This window comes from Catharus ustulatus, chromosome 2, assembly GCF_009819885.2.
Source record: "Catharus ustulatus isolate bCatUst1 chromosome 2, bCatUst1.pri.v2, whole genome shotgun sequence".
NCBI classification, from domain to species: domain Eukaryota; kingdom Metazoa; phylum Chordata; class Aves; order Passeriformes; family Turdidae; genus Catharus; species Catharus ustulatus.
The window spans coordinates 115856712-115878675 of NC_046222.1; the positions used below are offsets into that span (position 1 = coordinate 115856712).

The following is a 21964-nucleotide window of genomic DNA, read 5'->3' on the forward strand; positions in this document are numbered from 1 at the left end:
CCAAGCCACCTTTGAACTATTTAGTCAGTTTGAACCAAGAGTGTCAGGTAGAGGACTAAAGTATAATTAAACTCCTTTCCTTTAGGGGAAGGGACTGTTATTAGAGGGTAAATCTGTGATTTGTGGGAGCTGAAATGAAGAAGTTTGAGAGGAAAGTCAGGAGAGGAGAGTCAGGAGAGCCTAGGAAAAGCACACATGGCAGAGAATGGGCATAATTAGTTCCAGAGAGCTCTGAATACTTGTAACTGCTGTAAAAATCTAATATGGATTGATGAAGGGAAGTTTCTGCTCTACAGCCACTGACTGAAAAGCTGTGTTTGATATTTCCTAGAGAAGGGCATACTGTTTCCTTTGGTAATGAAGGAGGTAAAGTGAAACATAATTTATGTTTTACAGACACTTCAGCAACTCTTTCTCACTAGCCCCTAATACAATTTCCTTTGAAGAAATTAAATTATATTATACCTTCTCTGTTTTCTTTTTTCTTCTTCTTGTGTTTTCCCCAGTTTCCCAACGTGTGTGTCAGTGTTCTGGTGTTCATTCCCAGAGAACATGATATGCCAAGTACCAGCTGCCAAGGCAGAGAGAGTGACTTGCTCTGCTCCTGGTGGAAAACATCCTGTAGTGGAGGGGAGGCACAAAGTCCCCTTTTTCCCAACACAGTTCCAAGTAGGCAGAGCCATCACAGGGGTTGTGACTCGTAAATGTGGATGCTTGTGTTCTGTCTTGAATGTTCTAGAAATCCACACTCGAGTTTTATTGAAAGGGTGAAACATTAAAGACTAACTGGAATTTATTGCAAAAAAAAGACCCCATTCAAGATAAAGGTATGTTTAATTCACTGCATTGTTTCCCCTTGACAGAGCAAGGGTGCTGCCTCTTCTGTTATGTGTTTGTGTGGGGGGCTGTTGCTAAGCCAGCTGTCTGAAACTGGAAGTAATAAATGGCAAAAGAAAATAATAATGTAACAAGTGAAAAAAATAGTTAGACCACTAGCCAAATCTTTCATGACCTGTTTATTTTAATAAGTTTAGCAGTTCCTTTATTGCAGATATTTGGGTTGTGACAATGGGACTAATCATTAAATTATTCTAATTTTATTTTTATTCAAAAAGCAAAGAGCAAAGGTAATTTGTTTTGGCATAGAGTAGTCTGCTAAGAAGGATTCTGGCTATTGGAAGAGGTTTTATATATACTTTGAAAAAAAAGAAATTAAGCCCTCTGCTTCTGTAAAATCACAATACTTTGTAACAACAAGCTAAACACTATGATGGTGAGATTTCAGAGTGCCTTAATGTCTGCTCTTTATTCACATTTGCCTTTACAGAGATTTGATGAACTTGCTTTAGAATCAGTTTGCTCCTTCATCCCACATCTTGCAGTGCCACTCCTACAGTTTTGTGGGCAGGCTGGGATGTCTCCATGGAGCACCATTCACCTCAGCACTGCAAGTACTGCAGTCTGCTCTTGCTTGACAAGTTATGGTGTTGGGCAGGCCAGGCTGGAAACATTAGCTTTAGCTCTGTTTATTACAGCAGCCATGGCCAACCTTTTTTACAGGGTTTGGATTTATGGAAAGTGAGGACATCTGGGTGGTGTGATGTGTTGATGAGTAACTGGCCTCTGAAGACTGGTGCCAACCCTTAGCTGTAGATAATTTATTAATAAAAAAACCCTTTAACCTTGTAGTGTTCTACTAACTTGGTTAGGCAGTTGCACCTTTCTCTTGCTTTACTGAAAGCTTTTATATTCCTGACTTCCCATACCAAAGAGACTCCAAGGAGCTGCACTACTTTTGCTTCCTCCAGATGCAGTTCTTATTGGCTCTCTGCCTGGTGGGTGCAATGAGCTTCAGGCACTTTCCCAACTGAGAGCACCTCCTCTCTGTTCTCTTTCCAAGACAAGTTACAAAGGACATGTAAGTTCTTGTAGGGCAGGTTGGGATCCTCTTATGTAGTGCAAGTTCCTTTGCCAAATCACAGGTCTTGTTCTGCCCTTGAACTTTATGCAGGCATCCTGTTTTAATCAGGACCTGACTCTGAATGAATTTGCTTGTGTTCATTCTGATTTCAAAAAATCTGATCTATAGACTAAAGATAATGAGTTGACTTGATGATCTCTGCAGAGTGAATTTAACTCTTAGTTAAGGTATAAGTAATTACAGTGGAGAATGCAATACTTCTAAAGTTCAATTAGGCAAAATAGGTTGCATTTTGTTTGAAATTAAACACACTCTCTTATTTCATATTAACATTTTTGATATTCTGAATTTGAAAAGCCTTGAAAAATGTTAAATCATTCACCATTTCAAAGGTTATCTTTTTCTTGGATAGTGTTCCTATACTAGTGACATCAGCCTGCATGCAGCACTGGTACAACTCAAAACATGGATTGATTTTGATCATGGAGTTTCAAACACTGATGTATTTGTACCAGAAAAAGAAACTTGTCCAAGTTGATTGTAATTTGCAAACTCATCAGGATCTTTCCTCTTTTGTTTACAGACTTGATACTTGCAAGTTCCCTGCCTTAACAGCAATCACCATGGATAGTGGTAAGTTTAACCTACTGATGAGTGTGCATCCTGTATTATTTCCTGTGGACAGTAACACACCCCAAAACTGTCTTCTGCTCGTAATCCCAGTCTCTTTGCACAAAAGGTGCCTTCTGGCATTGAGCTGACTTTGATGTTGCAGATGATGCAGATCTTTGATCACTGCACTGAAGTGGAGTAAGGCAACTGTTCTGACAGAGATACTATTTGCAGACCATAAAAATCATCACAGACTTACTGAAAGCTGGTTGCAGAATGAAGACCACAGAGCTGAATTTCCAGCCTTCAGTACTTTAGTTTTAACTGTTTTTAAGCTTGTATCTGGAACTCCTGATTCTCAGAGCAGAATTCACTTTTTGAACTTAATAAATAAAAGCACAAGTATTTTTTCTCTTTCCAGCCCTATTCAAACCAAATGGATTTATTAAGATAACCTATAAAAAGATTTAATAGCAGCAGCAGCTTCAAATTTAGAGCTAAAATATTTATTTTAATTATTTAGTAGTGATTTTAGTCTGCACAGATGTTGGTAAGTAGTCAGAAAAGGAAACTCAGTAATGGTCTCAACAGAGCTGGTTTTGGTGCCCAGGCTGCCCTGGGCTTTGCTTCAGCAGCACTTGAGTGTCTCAGAATACTTTTCCCACGCTGCTGTTCCCTGCAGCCTCTGTCACTACAGACCTAAAGCCTGTTTCCTTTTCCTGTGACAGCTTCAACTGGCAGGCTGCAAAATATTTATCCTCTTATGTCCATGCCTGGCTCCAGTTCTGATTCTGATTTCACCTTGCTAGAGTGTCCATTCACTACTAGGATAGCAGGCAGGCTTTCTAAAGGATGTGTAATGAATTGATCTGACTGTATTGTTCTCTTCAATAATAATAAGTGGAACTAAGTCTTTGGAAGCTTTCTGATGCATTAAACCTTGATAAAAGCCAATTATTACAGTTACATACAGATCACAAGCATATCTGAAGAAATGATGCATTCAAATGCATTAAATTTGGTAGCTGTATAACTTCATCTATATCCTGCAAAAATTGGAGAAGTAGAAGAGACTTGGAATGATTTGTGTCATATAACACCAAAATCATTATTTTTTTACTTTATCTTTTATTTGCTAGTTAATCTCCTTGACAAAGTGAAAAAGTGACTTCATTCCTTTATTCTTACCACATGCAAGTCTTCCCTGATTATGTTCAGCTCCACAGTAACAGCTGCAGTGAATTCAGCCATGCTGAATGGGGTGGGGGGGTTTTTGCACACTCTTATCCAACTATAGCTGAATATCTACATGGCTATGGTCCTGAAATACTAAGAAGTCAGAGTGCAATACAGTTCCATTATCTCTTTTTACAAGATTCATCAGGCAGTGCCTGGTTTTCATTAAATGTGTATTTCAGTTGCAGGTTTTTATTTCCTAGATACATTTGTATTGACTTCTCAATAGGATTTGAAGTCACTAGGATTATGCAAAGCATTTAAAATGTCGCTTCCAAACAAACAAGTTCATATACTTCATTTTTATTCCCAGCCTTGCAGGGTCAAGAGGCAGTCCTGGTCTGGACTAGCCAGAGATTGTTATTTATCAGATACATTCATAATTAATATGGGATGCAGTTTATTTTCTTCAGCAGGCTTTTTTTGTCCCTGTAGTATGTACATTTTGTATACTGTATTGTGAGAGAAGAAAAATCTTCTGAATATGAATTGTTAAATAAAAACTTTGAGGTTTTAGATAGTCATATAGTGTCCATTCTTGAACTGAATTAACATTTTGCTGTTCTTCATCAATGCCTTTCAGAAATGTATGACTATCTCCTTTTGGAAAATTAAAATACTACCTAAAAACTCATACCAATATGTATCAAATGCAGTATTTCTTAACATACCAGGTTTTAAACCTTTACTCTCCTTGGAAGTTGGAAAGTGCATGCAAAAACAAGTATCTATATCTTTATATCTTGTTTCTGAGGGCTGGAATCTGTAAATCAGAGTATTTTCAACTACCTCTATTTTCCTGTGTTTCTTTTCCCTGTGCACCTGATATAAAGCTGTCATGATTTCTCTCATTGCTCTTCTTGGGGATGGATTCCAGCATGAAAAGAAATTCTTTTAAGTTTTATCTGCTGGAGGAAGGGAAACTTAATTTATAGTGCATTCTCTACTCTTCAGTGCCTCTACATGTGAACACTCTTAGGACAGTCTGGCCTGACACTTGTTCCCTTCAGGAATGCCCACAAGGGGTTGGGGGAAGTAGGAAAAGCACTTGCAGTCCATCCCCAGGCATGGCTGTGTGCTGCTTTCCTGATATGGATGAATCTTTCAGCTCATCACCTTCAGGTGATAACTGAGGCATGAGGCTGAAAGAAACTAAATTATTCAGGCCTAGATGGAAGCGAGGGGAATTGTGTGGGAAGTGGAAAAAAGCCATCTTTTATTCTTTCCTTTTTGAAGAGATTTCAATCTCTCCAAATGTTGTTTAGTCTATGAACTTACACAGTAGGAGATGTCCATGTGCTAACCTGTGATGCAGAAGAAAAACAAATTTGCAGTAGGTGTAGTTGCAGAGCTGGATGCACTGAGCCCCTAGCATCCTCATGAGCAGGGTAATTTGTGATGCATGCATGTGTGTATGTAATGTATTCTGCTGGAAGAATAGGAGTCGTGGTGTTTTGGAATTCAGTCTTCACATCTTCATATAATCCTTTGCAAAACGAAGATCACCATCTAATGATTTGTAACCAAGTTGTGAGTGACTGCCCCTGTCTGGATGCCAGGTGCCCCCAAAGCTGCTCTGTCACTCCCCTCCACCATGGTCTGCACCATGGGCTCCAGGGAAAAATCAGCCCTGGCACCTGGAGCACCTCCTCCCCTTCCTTCTCCACTGGCACAGGGTAATTTTCCAGCAGCTTCTCACAGGAGCCACCCCTGTAGCCTGGCCATGTAAATCCATTATAGTAGTATGAGACACTAAAGTAGTTGAGGTTAATTATGCCTAATTATGCAAATCATTGCTGGCAAATACCACCACATCGTTCTAAAGCAAAAACACAGTTTCCTTGCTTCCCTTCTTTTATAACATCAAGAATCAGATGATGAAGGGGGGAAAAAAACCCCTTCAGACTAACTGCAAATGAAGCAATGCACAAATGATTGTGTAGGGCAAGTAAGCGCCACAAATGCATTAGTGTGGCAGTGTATTGAATCATTATCCCCTCTTGCTAGCACTCAGAGCCCAAGAACAGTGTAGCACTGACTTGATGTTCCTGCTTCCTGACCTGAAATACCTGGAGAATTCTGCATCATGCACTGCAACTGTACCTCCTGGTAATTCAGGCTGATGGATTTCAAAGTGTTCCCAGTTACTGCATATGTAAAAATCATTGGGTCAGAGAGTTTGATGGAAAGCTGGAATATCAGAAGAAAAGAGATTGCTTCCAGCTCTCGTCCTTGCACAGCAAATTAAGGGAAGCAAATAAAGAATACATTGGTTGCCTTTTAGGATTGTTTCATTTGACTCATCAAATAAGGTGAGGTTTTCTGTATGGCTCAGAAAAAGAAGCTACTTCCTCCCACACCCCCAAAAGAGCTCTCATTTCATGGTTGAGAGTTCTGGAGTGAAGGGAGCAAGTCTGCTTAAAAGTTGCTTAAGAAAACTTACAGACTTAAACATTGATAAATGCAGCTGTCTGGTGTTTGTGACTCTGGGTAATAGTTATAAATATTTATATCAAAAACTTCAGAGCATTCTGGCTGTGATGCCCTCAGGCAGTTGCAAATATCATTTTGGATGTTGACAAGCAGGATTTGTTTGTTCTATGTCAGCTTGAGCTGAGCATGTGCTTGTCTCTTCCTGGGCACCAGCTTCAGTCTTGTTTTACCACACATGGCTATGATGCTGAGTTGAAGCCTGTGCATTTATGACATTTTAGCAACAATTGCTGAACTTGTAGGCCCAACTACTTATCACAGTGAGCAAAACTAAGAAAGGCCTTTTATCATATCAAATAAAGGTGAAGACTTTGAAAAAACTTTTTCTCAAAGGCGTATTTCCTTGGAGCTATTCTAGCATGAGGTTTTGGGTGTCTATTTTAGAAGTGACCTTTGTTGACTCTCCTCTTCTTATTCAGTGTTCTTAACAGAGGACAAAGCCAACTCTGTGTTAAAAAGATACCCAAGAGCCAACACATTTCTGGAAGAAATAAAGCAAGGTGACATAGAACATGAATGCAGAGAAGAAATCTGTAGCTACGAAGAAGCAAGAGAAGCATTTGAAAATGAGGAAAAAACGGTATGTTTTGCTGTGTGTGTAAAGATGAGTGGGGTGTATTTACACTAAACTTTTTGGTGTGCTGAGTGCTTGTGTGTTTTTCAGCATTTCATTAGATTTGGTTTTTGCACAGGGAAATTGTACTGGCAAGGCCAGTGGATTTAGTGACCAAAGTGGCACAGGGAACCTTGCAAATTTCTTCCAAAATTTGCACAGGTGACACATTCCACTTTTTAATGGCTGAGCTCTACATCAAAAAATAACAGTGTATCAAGGCATCCTGGACACTTTAAGTTCTTGGCATCTTTTTGTTGGTGGTGATGTGTATCTCACACATAGCTGGCAAGATGGACAAGGCTGGCATGAGAATTTTCTGATTTATTGAAATGAAGTTTAGGACATGTGTTGTCCCTTCAAAGCTTCTTCTTTCTTCACATGTGTTTTTGCCTCCCAAGCTTGACTTGATGTGACTATTCCTAATGATAGCTCATTGTAAAAAATTAAAATTATATAATTAACCATAATTAAAAATAATGTGTACAGTGAGATAACTTGTATAAAATTCTAACACAATATCCCTTCTGCTTTTTGTTCTAGTCACTAGTGAAAACATAACCTAAACATGTTGTCTCTCAGCTTCTTTCTCCCATTTAGGAACATTTTATGCTATGATAATTAGCATTTCCCTTGCAGAGGTATTTGGGAAGTAGTAAAATAGAAATAATTACATTTCTTTTCTACCACAAGTGGTGAAGGAGCTTCAAATAAGGTCCTGACCTTTTATCCATTTCCACTACTGTATCCTTTTTCCCTGGCTGCTGTATTCTGCTGTGGAGAGTTGTTAATGGGCCAGGCTCTGCTAATGTGCAGTGGTGCCTGAGCAGCCTCATTTACTTGGGCTGTGTTTAGTGCATTGTCCCCCAGCAGTATCCATCACACAGCCACTTAGTAAAACCTAACATCTGTGTCCCAGGGGAGGGGAATGGATGCAGTAGGCTGGTAACATGATATAGTGTATTCAGAGAAACACAGGATCAAAGCTTTCATAGTATAGATAGACTGGAATTCAGATAGGGGCTGTAGCTTAATTATCTCATGATAACTTTTTGTCTAATCTCTTTGTATTTTTTATCTTGTTCACTTGCTTCTTTGTTTTTCTGAAGTCTTCTGGGCAGGTCTGCAACATGCAGATTTGTAATATTAAAAGAATATCGAGCATTTCCCTCAAGTTCTTTTTGGTGCATGAGTTTTTAATTAGCATTGTTTATGTCAAGTATGCATACATGCTATTCAATATTTCCAAGACAGGCTTGGGGATTTTGACAGATTCAGAATTATTATTTAAAACTATAAAGTTAGTTCTAAAGATAAAACTATTATGTTAGGCTAGTGTCAACAGAGAAGAATTTGCAGGGTAACATAGAGTATGAAATTCTGTGTTGACAAATGTAAGGCATGTGGAGGAATTGGGAACATTCATTATAATATATGACTGGCTCTGAACAGAATTCAGGAACAAGATCTGAATTTCAGTCTGTGAAGACTTTAATGCTGAGCAGTCAAACAAAGCCAAAAAAAAAGGTAACAAATCCCTGAATTCCAAGAGCCTGAAATAAAGGAACAGGGATCAATATAAAGAGCTTACCCATATCTTGGGTGTCTACAACTCTCATCTCCCTATCTCTTTAGAAGCAAATTAGTAAGTGAGAAAGGACCAGAGGAGTGTGACAATTGATCAGAGATATGGAAAGGCTTGCATAGCAATAGATCTTAAAATAATCGAATCAGGGAATATGTGATGCTGTCTGTGAGATGAAGGCTGAGCTGAGGTCACTCACTTGCCATCCTTCTGACAGCAGAGCTAAGAGGGCCTCAAAGGAAACTGGAGAAAGGTGCATGTTCCAAGCAAACAGCAGTCTCTCCTCACCACAGCTAATGGAGTTGTGGACTGCCTTGCCACAGCATGTTTCAGATCCTAAAAGCTTGTATAGGTTCAGAGAACAGTGATGTAAATGAAGGGAAGATAAATCAGTCTGGAACCATTAATTAAAAGGAATCAGCTTTGGCTAATGGAAGTTCTTGAGGTACTAATACGTGAAATGTGGGAGAATATCCCTGCCTGCTTGTGTTAGAGCTCTTCAGCAGTCTTCAGTGATTACTGTCAGAGAGAAGCTAACAGATGAGGTGAGCCCTAGGTGTGAACTTGTAAAACTCTTTATTGGTGGTGCCTGTAGCCTGCAGGCAGCACTGCATGTGGTCACTAGTCAGGTATCAGAGGTTGTTGGGAGGCTTAAAGGTTTATTCAAAGGTTACTGTGCAAAGTATCTGAGTGTGATTGTAGCACTGATATTAATATAATTTCCATTAACTCATTTTTTAAAAATTAAACTGTATGAAGATTTTAAAAGCTGGAAGTCACAGATTTTCGTTCCTGTTGCAAATTTCCAGTGAATTTTTTAAAATTGCAGAAATTGCCAAGTTCTCTTTATTGCTGTATTCAAGCAAAACAAACAAACTACTGCTAAAAAGCTTAGTAAGAAACTCAAAACTTGTCAGCACCAGATCTAAAATGATATGATCAAGTAAGACTTCCAGTGTTGCTCTGTGTGTAATTATGGAAGCTGGATAAATACTCGTAAGAGAAAATGTGCTACTTTTCCTGCTACGTGAAACTGGGGGCAGACCAGAAGGGAAGAGTGTAGCTGGTGCACTCACTTCCCCTTACTGCACTGTTCTCACCCTCTACCTGGCAAATGCCAAGCAGTCTGGCTTGTTAGCAGTCCACCTTTAAACAAGTCAGGCAAAGAATTATTTGAGAATGACAATGCTGCCAAATGTAGTAAAGGCCTCCCCTGAAATTCTCAGGAGAGTGTGAGTCTTGACTTCCTTGTGGAACCCTTACTTGATTCAGCATTCAGATCCAGTTCACTGATACTGACTCTGTTCTGAGAAGTGTTACAAATGAAAGGGAAACAGAATTCTGGAAAAATTTGCTGTAACTGTCTTTGGGAAGCCTTTGAGAATTCCTTTTCATTATTTCAAACAGGATTTGCAAAAGCACTAATGTACATTCAGAAAAACAGTTCTTGGCAGGAATATATATGGTTGATGTTTTCCAAGTCTTTTCCATTGCAGTTGTCTCATTCTGTGGCCTGCTTAAGTTTTTCAGCCTTATAAGGCTTTTACACCTGGTATTCCCAGTTGTACAGCACTCAGGGATAAATGATTACTGGAGTGTCCTTTTCATTAATCACAAGTTAGTAATTCTGTCAAGCAGAAAGTCCCTTCTGTTGTTAAAGAGACCAGCAGTTGTGGGAGGAATGTTTGTTCTCCAGCTTATAAATTACTGTTTAACTTTCTGTATGAATTTTACAGATACTTTGTAAATTTTCAGTCTTCCCCCTCTTGGTCTTTTGCAAACAGTAAGTCTTTTTTACAAGCAGCAGTTTGTACAAATCCTCACACTGTGCAAACTCATCTAAGTTGTCTGTGGCTTTGTTGGGCAGGATTTGACTCTGACCTGATGTCCTGTACTCCTCCTGCACCATCCCTTTACTCTGCAGTGCACCTGTGGGGTGGCAGAGCAGAGGGAGAGCTTGGCAGCTGTGCCATTCTGACCTGAAGGATGAAATTCCTGCAGTTCCTGTCAGTTGTGGCAGTCTGAAGCTAAAAGTCTTTGTGCTTCTCTTAGAGAGCTGACTTACAAAAATGCAAGCAGGGAACCTGGGATCTAGTATGCTAATAAGGTTATTTTTGTGGGGTTTTGTGGAGTTGTTTTTTTGGTTAGTTGTTTTTTTCCTGTGAAGAAGAACATTTAAAGGGTTGGTTTTTTTTTTAATGACTAAGCAAGTGTTTCTTTCTTACTGTTTTTCACCTGTGTCCAGAACTGTACTCCTCTGTCTCTGTAAGATAGTGTTTGACCTAAAGTAATTTCTAACTGGGGAGTGGAGAGTGTCTAAACTGTCTTGAATTTTCTTTGCCTTGCATGTAAATGAAAGAGGACATTAAGCTACTTTCATCCTTAAGGCACTTTAAACTCTTACTTTAAGCTCTTTATGCATCTGTCTGGTCACATCACCAAGTCAAACGTCCCCAAAGCTGCACACCCTGTTCTGCACTAAGTGCCTGCCACTCTGGGAGAACAGAGCAGATTTTCTGCTGCTTTGCCGAGAGTGGAGTGCCAAGGAGAGAGGCTGTTTCAGCTTTCTGAAGATACAGAGATATTTTCTACTGCAGGTAGATCTGACCTAGAAGTAACATGGAAGCAATGTTAAAATAGCAGTCAGTACTTACTACCCTTCTGTTGGGGAAGGTGCATTTCCTCTGCAGTCTGCAACACATAATAGATTGTTAGGGAAAAGTGTGATTTCTTCTTTTTCATCAAAACTACCTTTCTCCTCCAGAGAGTCTTTAAAATGACATGTCCTTGCACAGTATATTTAATTACTTTCATAAATCTTTGGTCTTAAAAGCAAACATTGTACAATTTTATTTCTTTGCTGCAATTGAGGCTGTAGAACAGTGATGTGGAAAGTTTGGTTCCAGTACATACAGCAGCATTTCATAATCCTAATTAATCCTTTTCTGCTTTTTTTAGTTAACAATATGTTATTTAGTTCACCAAGTAATCTAGTTAGCTCTGTTCTAACCAGCTGCAAAAGTAATAGGTATTCTTAATTGCCTGGTAGTCTGGAGGGGGAGGGTGAGGTGTTTGGTCCTGCCAGGTTTTACCATGCAGAGATCCCAAAAGCCCTCAGTTTTGCAGCTAAGGGCATTTTTCAGTGCTAGGTCCCCCCCAAGACATTTTTCTAAACTCAGAACAGTTGGTTTGGCGTTCACTGTAGAACGCATGTCAAGGAGGGCTCTTAGAGAGGAGTATTTAAAGTCCATCTTTCCAGTCTTGCTTTGTTTGAAGGAATGCCATTTGACAGAGCTTAGATGATTTGGACCAGGGTTCACACCAAAAAAGAGCATTGTGGCAACCTGATTGTGGTGTCAACCTTAAAATTTAGGGAAAATGCCTGATCCTGAATTGGTGTAGGAGTTGAAATTGTTTTGCTTTTTCAATTTACTCATAAACGTAAGAACAACTGAATTTATCTTTGGAAAAGAACATTTACAGGAGAGTCAATTGTTTCATGCACATGTGTTTTGCCAATGGTGTCCTGCCTTTGCACAAGAAAAGCTTGACCTCCATGCTGCAGGGATTGTGCTGCTTGTGGACTCAAGCTGCCTCTGCAGTCAGTTTGGTGGCATTTTCTGTTTAATGCTCATCATGTGGTAGCTAAACTAAAAAAACTGATGAATCTGATTTGTTTGTGCACAGTCACTGCAACCTGAATACATCATTTACTAACAGCTGAGCAATGACAATTTCAATTCTACCTGGTGACTGTTTTATAAATAGTTGCATGAAATGTGTGCTGTCATTTAAAATTAATGTGATGCTGACAGGAGCATGAGGGGGTCAAGTCTGTGAATTTTTAAAGAAAACTAGAGTTCAGAGATTCCGGCATGGACTGGGCAGGTATCATTAAGTACAATTTTTTGGGATTTGGTGTTTTTAATTATACTACAATATGCTAAAATATACTAAATTATGACTACAAAACACAGTGGAAGTGTTTCATAGCAAGAGAGATATTACAGGTGAGGATGGCTATGCTTTCGAGGCAGGGTGTGCTTTTCTTTTGTGCTGTTTATTCATAGCATTCATCACAGAAGAAATCTGAGGGTAACATGATATTTGTGCTTCCACTTGCTCATATTAACACAGCAAAGACTTTCATGTATTGGTGTCCCTCTTCATCTTTGTTTTTCACTTGTTTATATTTTCACTTTGTTTACATTTATCTGTAGCTGTGCTGTCAAGGTTTCTAGAATATAATAACCTGTGTAATAGTCTCATAGTTATGGAGCTATTTTTAACTGTAAACAGAGGATCTGGATCAACTCAAAATAAGCTGACAGTGATTGCTGTATGAGCCAGAGGGTGGGGCATGTCTAAATTATGATAAGACAGTGCAGCATAGTGGTGCTTTGCCAAAATGGTCAGTCATTCTGAGCCAGTGTTTCCCTGTCAAATCATACTAGTGTATTATTCAATTTTAAAACAAACAAACTCTAAACTTGTACCACATGAGTGGTGCTGACAGATTCTGATCCACCAGATGGCTGATGTGCATGCTGATTAGGCAGGGACTTCTGAGATAATTTTTTCCTAGTTTGTTTTGTGGTTGGGTTTTTTTTCTTTTTTTTGTATTATTGCTTAGTCCTGTCTCTGCTGCATGTGTGTGCAGATATAAGAATGTTAAAAGTGATGAGGAGTTTGTTTGCTTGTTTGCAAAACCAAATCTCTTTTGTATCACTAATCACATGGGAAGAAAAATTGAAAGTTTGTGTGCTTATCCAGTTCTTATTTTAATCATCAATATTTGAAATGCTTTTTTTTCCTCCTCATTCTTTAAAACAACTTGCTTACATTGCTTGTTTTTTATTAACTGCATTATAGTTTCTGACATGTTGTGTCTTGCTCTTTTAGAAGGAGTTCTGGAAAGTCTACAAAAACGGACTCCAGGGAGAAAGTAACACAGGACATAGCTGGTATTCATTTTACCTTGCATTTCCATTAATCATTGGCCTTTTTGTTATCCTCATTGTCGTTTTTGTCATCTGGAGATGCCTGTTTAAAAAGAAAATGCGTAGGCAGTCGGTGTACGCGCACAGGGGAGCCCACGGAGCGCTGGGCGATGGTGCTGACGGCAGAGGGCCCCTCCCGCCGCCTCTCAGCATTGTTCATTCCCCACAGGAGGAAATGTATGAAGTCAGTGGGCTCTCTCCAGGAGGTCTGAGCTATTCGGATGCACGGTCAGACTCAATATCCACAAGGCTCTCAAACTGTGATCCTCCTCCTTCCTATGAGGAAGCCACTGGGGAAATCAGTGTGAGAAGAAGCGAAACTGAACAGCATTTAGATCCACCCCCACAATACGAAGACATTGTGAATTCCAGTTCAGCCAATGCCATTGCACTAACCCCCATTGTCACCAGTACTAAGTAAATCAAGAAGAATGCCACGGACCTTTTAAATATCATTAATCATTTTGTAGCACTTTATCTTGGCTTATTATGCATTTCTGTAATTTAACGGACTTGTATACAATGAATTTCACCTTTTTTTGGTTCACTCGTTCTTTGGGTTTGGGATTTTTTTTCCCCTATCGAATGTCTTAAAAGATAAGGAATCTGTATTGAGAGTGTAGTGCAGATACAGATGTGGTGCTCTGTCATACTTCTCAAAAGTACCTCTGTTTTGAAGGATGTCACTTGTTTTATTCCAAACACTGTCCACATTCCCCACAAGATTTGTGGGATCCCTCTCCCCCTTCTTACTGCAGACTGTCAGAATTCCCTGCAATAGGGAATCCTTAAGCAACATTTTAATAGTTACTAACACTAGAGGGGACTGATTTTGCAGTATTGCCTCTTGTCTGGTTGGTTCCTTTTTGTCACTTGGATTTTTTTTACATACTGCACCCTCTCCTGACCCTCTGGAGCCTTTGTGTTCAAACCAGGATCTCGTGTAGAGAATGCTGGTGTAAGAGCAATAATTCCAGAGTCCTAGCAGGAGAGGTGTATTCTAAAGCTTTTGCTATTACAGCTCAAAATTCTGTAAATGCTTAGAATCTGACAATTCAAGACACTAATTGGTGAATTTAATGGTGTAAGTTTTTGTCCGTGTTCTGCCTTTCCTGTTTTCCTATCTGGTTTTACTTTTGTATTCTAGAGGTGAGTGCATATTTTAACTTCAGAACTTGAAAGTTCATGCAATAGTAATAGTGGAGTACTCAAGAGTGGATAAAATCCTGAACATGGACTTCCTACTGTGATTTTCAGGTGGGACCAGGATGCAATCTATAAGCACATACACCCAAAGGCATTACTTTCCTTTTTCAAGGGGGAAAATGGAAAGAAATTCAGTGTCTGAGACTTCTTTTTTTCTCCAACTAATAAAACCTTCCTCAAGGTTTTGCCACCTATAAACCCCTTCCTCAAGTTCTGATACTCCCTTGCCTACTGACACGTACCTTGTGTGCACCTTGTACTGGTGCCTGTGGAAATTCTTTGCAGAGAATATAAATATCTTTTCACAACAACAAATAAATTTATTGCTTATCCATTCCAACAAGGAATTCTAAGAGCATGCAGGCATAACCCCAAGCATTAGTGTGGAGTGACTTTTTAAGGCTGAAGAGGTGGATGCAGGTTACATACAGGCTTGTACAGAATTCCATCCACTTGGTTTGGGTGGTACAAATTCTAGTGTGGTGATTCTTCTTTCACAGGTTGATTTAAAAGTTAATTGCTCAGTTTAATTTCTGAGTATTAAGTTTCACTTTTCTTAATTCTCACACCAAGTAGCATGGCATTAGCTTAATACTATTCTGTGTTCTACTAATCAATTAACACCAACTGAAATGTGTTGAGCCCTGGAGGACTAAATTATGTTGTGTTGGCTTTCTTACAACAGAAACCCAAAGTGTCTTGTTCCAAACACCCCAAATGAAATGCCAGTGCCATCTGTTTGAAATTGCTCTTAATGGCCTTCTCATGGGGGCTTGGCCCAACTGTTCCCAAAGGATTTTTATGGAAGGAGACTGGAAGGAAATGGATGGTTATAGATGGGTGTGGAAGCGTGCACTTTGATAAGAATATGATCTGACATACTGACAAGTGGAGTCAGGAGTTCTCGTTTCTGGCAAAGAGCAGGTTGCCTTTATTGCCTGCTGGGCATCTTCAGCTGCTATGGCAAGTTTTATTAAAGATGAACTCCTGGCCAAACTTCTGACTCCAGTTCTGTCAGAACTGTAACTCATATTTATATTCATTATATATAATTGATGTATTAAGATAAATGGATAAGTACAGTATGTTTTGGACACTTGTAGTAAAAACTGCCTGGGTTTTGTTTGTGGATTGTCAGACCTTTTCTTTTGAAGTGGTTTTAGCTCTTGTGAATCCTGAATTGCCACTTGTGGAAGTTAAAGCTCCTTTCATACCGAGCAAGAGTTAATAAATACACTGCTTTAGGCAGATTCACCAGAACAAAGTGCCTCATCCCAGCATGCAGAAACCACCTCAGAAAGAGCTGGTACTTCAGTGTCTGTGCCATATTGGCACCTCCTGTGCCTGCCAGCACAGGTAGCAGTTTTAGCAGTAACTTCCTTGTCAGGATATAGCCCTTTCCTTAGGAAATGCATGGAGATCACCCGTGTCACATTAGGTTGTTAAGCAGCTGTCATCAACCCCTGAACATGGGCAGTCTGCTTAATAGTTTAGAGATGAGCTGGCTTTTCCTTTTATTCTGTATTTTCTTTACTCTGTATTCCACTACCACTTTTAAAGGGTTTGTTTCTGCCTCCTAAGTTGAGTGTGTTACTTTGTTACTGTGTCCTGTAGATATTTTTATGTGCAATCCAAAATTGATGCTTGCCATTCCAAAAAAAGTCACAACCAAAAACTTAAAGTGATCTATGACTTGAATTAATTGGACAATGCCTTTTCCATGAGTACATGAGTATGAAAGCCATTGTGGGCTATAAATTTATTTCTTGAATAAATTTGATACTTAAATGAAACCTGTGTGGGACAGTTGTGCAAATGCATTTCCTCTAAAACATGAACAGTTTTCTCCATGTTGGAATAGTGTCAACTTACAAATTGATTGTTCTGTTTTGTGAAATGTGGGAAAATAGCTTAGTCTTGTAGTTGACTTTTCTAACCTGATTGAAAAATAAAATTTTATTTGTACTGGGGTTTTCTACAACTTTTTTTCCTTGTTGTTTTACCTATCTTGTAATTGCATTGTCATGCAAAAAATAAAAATTTATTGTTGTACCTCTCTAAGGTTTTACAACTCTGAATGCAGTGCTGTCTTGACTGTTGACACAAATAGTCAGGATGCTGCCTTTCCCACTTCTGAATGTAACATTGAATTTCATCTTGTATTAGGACTGAAATGATTTAGCTACTAAAACTAACTTAAAGGTGGCACTGTTTTAAGAAATTATGGAAATTGATTATTTGCTTAGATGATATTAACATTAGTGAAGGTTATTCTCTCTTCACTGGATGTAAATAACCTCTGATTACAGTATTGTATATTTTAAAGGGGTTTGGTTTACATTAAATTATCCTATTTAAACATTTTTGCCTATGTTGTTTATAGAAAATTTTTGTAACATTTGTTTTTCAATATCCTAAATAAAAATTTTTAAGATGCCTCTAATTTTTCAAAATACCCATTTTACACAACTAAAGTGAGTATTAACTGTGTATTTAAGTGGTCTTTTAATTTCCATTGTTCCATGAACTTACTCAGTTTCATGAAGCAATTTGATTTGATGATATAAAATACAAATATAATTTTGTTTGTGGGTAGGCAAGTCTATCGTTTTAAAATTCAGGATCAGTTTTTATCAGAGTTGTGAATTTGTAGTGTTTCCTGTTTTTTAAAAAAAGCATTTAACACTGAGAGCATTTGCATAGAGTCTGGTGTTAATAAAACCAAGGTTGTGGGTTCAATTCCTGTATGGGTTGTTCACTTAAGAGTTGGACTTGATGATCCTTCTTGGTCCCTTCCAATTCAGAATATTCTGTGATTTGTTGTAGCCATAGCTAAGTAAAGTCTCAGGCTGAGGGAAAACAAACTAGCAAAAAATGTTGGAGGATTTAATTTCAATGTTCCCCTCAGCCACTTGAAAGTGATTACAAAATGTCATGTCAGCTCCAGGAATGATGAATTAACAGAGAACAAAACCAAACCCAACCTTGTGTAATGATCCCTGCTGGAAACTGAAGGTCTCCATTGCAGGCAGCACCAAGTGGGTGTCATTCCTTCCGCTCTGGTAATCAGGATAAAGTGTCCCTGGGCTTGTTCCCCAGGGCAGCCTCTGTGGGAGAGGCTACAGAAGCCCAGAGTGAGGTTTGTGTCTCAGAGCTGTGAACTCAAGTGCAGTTTTGTGCTGCTCATAACAAAAGGACACAGAAAGGTCCTTGAAGCAGCAGAGGGCAGTGACTTTCCAAGCTGTCAGTGCCCAGTGTGGCCCTGTGCTCCCCTTGGGAATCTTCCATTTGTGTATCCCAGGCCAACTCTGTCCGAACAGGATGCTCTGTCCTGGGTTAGGTGGGGCTGGCTGTGCACACACACATTTGTGTCCTGCCACACATCCATCAGCAGGGGCTGGCCTGTGACCATGGCTCAGTGCCCCTGCAGGCCTGGCTCCCAGCTATGGGAACGTGGGGATACAGTGCTAAACTGGTGCCATGAATCTCAGTGTCTATAAAAATCAGATCATTGTACAGGTTACCAGTGATGAATGTTCATTATTTATTGTTTCTTATGCCCAGAGCACTGTGCTGTGCTGCTCTAAATCACACTGATAGATTTCTTTTTATTTTCTGCATAATGTGAGCTTTGTAAATGTCTCCTAGTGCCACTTGCTGATTTTTAAAAAGAAGGAAAACCATGTTCAGCTGAAAGCACTGAGGTGACATCTGTACTTTTTCATTGCTTGCTGCACACACATTTGATTGATTCGCTACAGGGTAATTGAACTTTGAATTTTGCCAGAAGTTGAAGTTCTTCTGCAGGGGTATCTTGGTAATTGTATTTTTCATTTGGCAGTGAGTTATTGAATGCTAAGTAACAAATCAGTTCAGGAAAGGTCTTTCTTATGCTATGTTGACCATATCTATCTATCTGGAGGTAGATACAGATATCTCCAACACATATATTGTACAGCATATCATACAGGACTTGCTTATGTTTACATCTCTGTGGATGTTTGCTATAATGTTAGACCTGTGTCCTCTTTGCCTGTCCTGTCTCTGTGTATCCTGCAATAAAGACACACTGACTGCTGTGCTGTTTTCCCCTTTAGAAACAAAGCCTAAGAATCAAAATGACAATTTGCAGTGTGCCCTGCTGTTTCCTTTTCCACTTGGAAGCATTGTACACAACTGTGTGGCTCCCGGGGTTAGCTGAGGAGCTGAAAGCAAGAAGGAAACGAGTATTTAAAAAATTCATTTTGATACTGCCAGCAGTGAAATCTCTGCATAAGGAATAATCTGTACCAGACTGTCTCCCTGGCTTTTCCTGTGGTGTGGGATGTGTTTTCCCACACAACAGACCCTGGATCAATTCCATGGGTCAGAGGCTCCCAATTTGATTTTTCTTTATTTTCCCACTCAGCTCTTGCTGCTGGCAGTGGCGGAGCAGCCGCTCTTGGCTGTGCGCAGGGACTCGAGTGGTTTGGTGAGACACAGTTGTATTTAGGTAGGACCCAGGCTTCCCTGCTTTCCTCCCTGGAAAAGGGGGGTCTGCTCACACCCAGACCAGGCAGTATTTCAGTGCTGGACAAAGAGCTGAGGGGACAAAGGCAGCATTTGGGACCAGAGGCAGGTGTCAGCCTGCTGTGACACACAGTGAGGCACAGTCTGTTATCACCTGTGACCTTTTCACTACCACTCTGAATGCAGCCACCTCCTGTGGGTTGTTTCCAAGATTAAAACCACTGCAGGCAGCTTTTCTTGCCAGGACTTTCTGTGAAAAATGGTCATGTCAGAGAAAAGCAAGGGCGATGGGACCAGCTCAAACATTTTCCCCAGCTAGTACCCCTGAACTCTCCTAGCACAAGTAATTTATTGCCATTTACTATTAGAATTACTATTTTAATTTTTTTCCTTGTGCTTTTGTTGTGTCTGGTTTTCTGTTCATGGTTGTATTCTAACCATAGGTTTTTCCTTACAGATGGGTGAAGGTAAAATATACACGTAATCATGAAAAGCTAAGGTTTTGGGTTTTTTTCATTTTTGTTTCTAGGTGAGTTGGTGTTTTTCCTCTGAGCTTGCTGGTTTTTGCATTTTGTTTAATAAAAGTGCTGAATGATGATACCTCATTTTTCTGCTCCCCCTAAAATCTTTCACATCCTCCTTCAGCAAAGTGCATAACAGTTTATATTTTTATTGTGCAGATTCTCTAGAAGAAATGTAGCTTTGAAAATAATTTCTATTATTTTCTCTTCAATCCTTTTCTTCAGCCTTATGAAGTGTTACTTATAGCTTAGTTTCCCTCTTCTTGCCTAATTGTGCTTCCACCCTCATTACCTTCCAGCCTTTCCACACAGGCACCTTGGCTCCATGGAAACACTACCATCTCTCCTTTGGCAGGAATGTTTAAAAAGGGGTTTCTGCTCTGCACTTTGCTTTCAGATTTCAGCATTTACTGCTCTGCATGACCCAACATTGACTTCTTGAAAATTGTTCACAAAATCTTGATGCCAGTGCCAAGCTGTCAGCAAACCCTCAGCCCCTGAGGAAGGCTGGCTCTCACCCTGACCTTCACCCACAGCCCTGGAGCAAGGATTTGAACTTGGGCTGCCTCCATTGCAGGGCATTAGGGAGCTTTGAATATTAGACTAAGCTTGCAGTCTTTATCTTTCTCAAGCTTCAAAATCCTTTGAAATTCTCTATACTATATACAGATCTCTGAGTATAGTGAATTTAAACTGCTTAACATTGATTTAATTTACTTAGTAACTTCTTATGGATTGTTGGAAAGCAGACCAGTATATTTCTGTTATGGGATATCATAGAGTGTGGATTTGAGCTGCTCTCTGGATTTTTTTTGTATGCTCTTGACACCCATCTTGGTATTACACTTTGTGATCAAAAATTTCATCTGGAACCTGAGAAATCTTCACCAGTGTAGGTTTTGTTGCTTGTTTTTGTCAAAACTCACATGGTCCCATAAGCAATTTTAGCTTCACTGAATTATTCTTCAGTATAGAAGTGTTTATTAAAAAAATTCCTGAGTAGCAGCAGTTGATGGTTTTATGATTGACTACAGTGATGTCTCCTAGCAACACGACTGAAAAAAGATCATCCCACGCTGCTCATTTGTCCAGAGATTTCCAGCTTGCTCTGTTTATTGTGATGAGGCTAAGTCATCTCACTTCACCAGTTTTCCCTGCAGCACATTTTGTGCCCATTTTTGTTGAAAAGGGTTCTCCAAAGTCACACCGAAGGAGTAAGGCCTTTTCCCAGAGTCCTGAGATGGGATGAGCAAAATCCCTCCCAGGCAGCTGAGTAGTGCTACCCTACATCCCTAAAGCATTCACTTCCCTTGGCTGCCCTTTCCCAGCAGCTCTTGTGTGCCAGGGCTTGCAAAGGCTGGAGGCCTGTGGCGTTCACTTTGTCATCCAACACAAATTCCAGAGCCAGGTACAGCCTGTGGACTGTGGGAACCCAAGACATCCCTCTGGCTTCCCTGGACAGCTCGAGACCCAGGCAGGGGGCTCAGGAGCCTTGGCACAGTGCCCAGAACCCCTGTGCCTTAGACTTCTCTCCCTGGGAAAAACTACCACCCTTACATGAAGAATTACAAGTCACAAAAAATGAGTAGAGTGTAAGTTAGATTATTACAAGGTGAAAAAGTAGGTTTTTAAGATTGTTTATAATATGGGTCTGGGGTCAAGATGGAGGAATCTGGGCATGTTCTGTCCTTCTTCCTCCTTCCTAGCATCCATCTTTTAGGTGATGTTGGCATTTTTAGATTGGCTTACAGTAGAACCAGACTGTACAATATAAGTGATAGGTATTGGAAGATAATTGTAAATAATGTTTACGTAGTTTTTAGTATAAAAAGATAATCCCATCCCAGGGGCAGGCAGTGTGCCTGGGCTGACTAGCTGGAAGGACTGTGGCTTGTCAGGGAAAGAACTTTTAGATTAGATAAAAGAAACACCTCTGGAAACAACAGAAGACTCTCCTGACTCTTTCTCTGGTGCTCGGGCTGGAACACAGAGACTCTAAAACACACACAGGTGGTCGGCTCTGGCTCCAGAGACACCACCGACCACAGTGAACCTTTCATCTGGCACCTCCTCTGTGCTGGTGACTATGACAAAAGAGTAACTTGCTCACATCATTTCAATAATCCTTTATTTTAAAGAGGTTGCTGGTGGTGGTTGTGGTGAACACATGCTCCTGTTCCATGATATGTCACAGGTGAGATTCTGTAGGAGCTACCCTGCAGTCCCCCAGCTCCTCATGGCACTTCCCTCTGCTTTCCCAGAGCCTCC

The 21964-nt window shown here is 39.9% G+C and overlaps 1 protein-coding gene across 1 annotated transcript in view; it reads left to right on the plus strand.

Annotated features, from left to right (window-relative positions):
* The window catches only part of PRRG1 (proline rich and Gla domain 1), a 66698-nt gene extending 47953 nt beyond the window's left edge, over window positions 1–18745 (plus strand). The window contains exons 4-6 of the mRNA XM_033051743.2: window positions 2505–2554; window positions 6682–6842; window positions 13363–18745. Of these exons, the coding sequence (XP_032907634.1) occupies window positions 2505–2554; window positions 6682–6842; window positions 13363–13881 (730 nt within the window). The 3' untranslated portion in view covers window positions 13882–18745. The remainder of the gene's footprint in view (window positions 1–2504; window positions 2555–6681; window positions 6843–13362) is intronic.
* Window positions 18746–21964: the final 3219 nt, after the last annotated feature.